Source organism: Lygodium microphyllum, chromosome 5 (assembly GCF_053477565.2).
Source record: "Lygodium microphyllum isolate KBCC chromosome 5, Lygodium_microphyllum_v1.1.10, whole genome shotgun sequence".
Lineage (NCBI taxonomy): Eukaryota > Viridiplantae > Streptophyta > Polypodiopsida > Schizaeales > Lygodiaceae > Lygodium > Lygodium microphyllum.
The window spans coordinates 54703625-54707105 of NC_141139.1; the positions used below are offsets into that span (position 1 = coordinate 54703625).

The 3481-nt window shown below is 44.4% G+C and overlaps 1 protein-coding gene across 1 annotated transcript; it reads right to left on the bottom strand.

Annotated features, from left to right (window-relative positions):
• Nucleotides 1-1196: 1196 nt before the first annotated feature.
• On the bottom strand, nt 1197-2137 carry SECE1 (secE/sec61-gamma protein transport protein). Its single transcript, XM_087679015.1, has one exon. The coding sequence runs from the start codon at nt 2059-2061 to the stop codon at nt 1459-1461; it is 603 nt and encodes a 200-aa protein (XP_087535141.1). The 5' UTR covers nt 2062-2137; the 3' UTR covers nt 1197-1458.
• Nucleotides 2138-3481: the final 1344 nt, after the last annotated feature.

The window sequence follows — 3481 nt, forward strand, 5'->3', positions numbered from 1 at the left end:
TCTACACAAAACTATAGAAACAAACTCCAAGGGCTCCTTTGCTCATCTCAAAGCCTTGCTAGAAATCACATCTCTATGTTGTTTACCACATATGCAAGATACATACGATAAATGGCTCACCCCAACATCTAGCAGTCCACACACAAGCTGGTCACGAGCGGTCTCCCTAAGGTACATGTATTTAAGGTGGCTATACTAAGCATTGATATAGCTCGGACTAAGACTGAGAAGTAAGATAAATAGAAGTAAGGGCTAAAGAACTCCGCATCTTATAGACACCATTCTCCTCACACCCCTGGCAAAGCACCTATTTCATCTTTCCATCAAGAACCCAAAAGAAATCCTTGTCAAACTCAACCATGAGGCCAAGCCCACAAATCTTGCTCACTGAAAGGAGATAATAGCCCAAGCCTAGAACATAAAGAACCTTCAAAGCGTGACCATTGCCATGCCCATCCAGAATCAGCTGCATATTACCCTTACACTGTACAGGAACTGAAGAACTATCACCAATCAGAATATGCCCATGCATCGGATGCATATGGCCAATGCCATTTGGAGGAGTCATGTGGCAAGAAGCACCACTATCCACAATCCACTCTCAAGTCTATGGGGCCATCAATGCTGAATCACGAATCCTGTGAAGAAGGCTCAATAACCTCCAAGTGTAGAAAAGCCATTAATGAAGGAGCACTGGCAGCCACCATGAAGTGAATTTATCCCCAGATAAACTGTTTCCTCCCTTTCAAGGGGGTACTTGCAGGAGAAGAACAGACTGCCCCTATGCTTGAATAAGCAGGCTGCCCCTATTCTTGCTTATGCTAGCAGGCACTTAGCTAGATGAAAAAAGATTCCTCAAAAAGTAATGGCTGCATATGGTAGCTGGTCCATGTGAGTCAGCGTAAATCTTTAAGTTGTACAACAGCCCTATACTAGCAATGCTTAGTCCACAATCATGTCCAACATGCTGTGCGTCTTATGCATCTATTTGGTTGTCATGTAGCTTGAGTTACATTTTTCATGCTAATGCAGACCATGACTTGCCTTTAGGCTTCCTCTGAAAAAGTGTGTCCACAGAAAGGCCAAGCCGATTTAGGTGGCAGGACAACCCTGGCAAGCAAATGAACTGTTGTTTTCCCTGAGTCAAAACAGTCTGGCACAAAATTTAATTTTATAGAAAGCATATTCCTCCGTACTTTACAAATACCTGATTGCACCAAATTTAAAACGGAGTGACAAGCTGTACATTTGTGAGAAAAGATCTCACTGAGACCCATAACACTTTGTCTTTCATGAACAAAGGCAGGCCTCAGCATGCTGACGAAACGGGAAAAATTGCAAATTGATCCAGCGATCATTATACTTTCTTCTGCCAAGAAATGGTAAGAAGGGCTTAACAATAAGAAGCTTACAGACCATGGCTTAACAGTGAGAAGCTTACAGACAATCATGCTCGAGTCACATAGGAGGAGCGGGAGCATTGTTGAAGATTTTATCAGATAATTGGGCCAAGACGGCATTAACAGTGAGCAAAACCAAGGAAGAACCCAGGATGATGCTAACAACCACACCTGTCGTAGAGAGGACCTTGGAGATGGACGGCCATTCGATGAGCCTGGTCTCCTCCAACACGCCTCTCCAGAACTTCTCTGCTTCAGAGGGCTCGTCTTTGCCGGGGGCAGCACGCTCCTGTCGGAGCTGGCTCAGGGCTTTGCCTAGGCTTTCCTGTTCCTCAAGCAGCCCCTGCTGCTGCTGCTGCTGCTGCTGCTCTTCATCGTCTACTTCTGCTACTGACGATGCTGCTGATGCGGGAGAAGATGATGATGCGTCGTCGACTGCTGGCTTAGGCTCCTCTGCTGCCGTCGTGCTGTTGCCCTCGACGGCATGGCAGACCAGAGGACACGGCAGGGGAGCCCGAGACAAGGTGAGAGGCGATGATGAGTGAGCACCGCGCAAAGCCAGGGAGAAGGATGGCGACGGTGATGATTGAGCAGCAACCAAAGGCTTCCTTCGCCAGCATGCGGGCGACGGAGCAGGAGGGGCAGCTAAGGAGGCAGCCATGTCCGGAGAAGGTACACGCCTTCTCAATGCCACGACGTGAGCCAAAGCATGGATCCAGAATATTTTATCGTGTGAACAAGCCCTTCTATACTACCTATCTATATCTACACTATATATCTTATTCTTATTCTTATATATGTCTTATATTTTGTATTTTGTATTATAAGAGTCCCTCCACAAGCAAGTTTCCTTACTTGGAGGGGGAACCCTCAAGTTGGCAATCAAGCGGTCACGCATTAGTATTGTGCTATGAAGACTTGACTATTCTAGGTTGGCCAACGGATTGGAAGAGAGAGAAGATCCTTCAAAGGGAGAGAATGCCTACCCTAACAATGGCCAGAGAGAACTTAGAAGATCCTTCAAAGGGAGAGAATGCCTACCCTAACAATGGCCATCTGACATGTCATGATTGATGATTCCATTTGGTTAAAATGAGTAGCACTATTTTTGCTCCAACAAGTACAAAGTACATGCTATTTTTACTTCTTCTTCTCTCTCTCTCGAACATAAATGATCTACATATTAGATGTTGTAAATGCCTCTTTCTCAATGATCGATTGAGAGGATGACAATGGATGTTGGATGGTAGGGTGAGGAGATGGCATCTCTCTCTCTCTCTCTCTCTCTCTCTCTCTCTCTCTCTCTCTCTCTCTCTCTCTCTCTCTCTCTCTCTCTCTCTCTCTCTCTCTCTCTCTCTCTCTCTCTCTCTCTCTCTCTCTCTCTCTCTCTCTCTCTCTCTCTCTCTCTCTCTCATACATGTAATGTGTGTGTGTGTGTGTGTGTGTGTGTGAATCTTTGAGGAGTTGTTCTAGTTATAGTAGCGCATCTTCATGTTCTATTATCTAACAAAATTTCAGTCTATCATTTATAACTCAAGTTCCTAAGCATAGTAAACATTTCTGTTGTGTATTTAGATGGGGGCTTGAAGGAGGCCTCTTTGTGTCTCACTTGCACGCTAGTGGCCACTTTGTCCTTTGCCCTTGAGCTATCTTGAAGCAATCTTGATGATGTTGAGCTCTATAGAGATATGCACCAAAAGGTAAAGCATTCTCTATCATCTTCTCCACTACCTTCTTTGCCATCAAGGCCTACTATAGAAGAGTGGTTCAAGGATGACTACTGTTTAGAATGGAGATTACATCTAGCAATCTCTATCATCCATAAGAAGTCTTCACCTTATTACCCACAAGCCAATGGTTTGGTCAAATCACCAACAAAACTTTTTATACGATCCTTATTGAAGGATCGCCCAAACCTTGTACTAATCGTACATGTCAGACATGGAAAATGTAGAGTGATCCCCTGATGCACTATTCGCATTTTTCCCTTATGAAATACCTTCTCATAAAAAATATAATCTAATCTAACCTAAAATGAACAAACTCTAATGCGTGTCTAGATGGGGACCTAAAGGAGACCT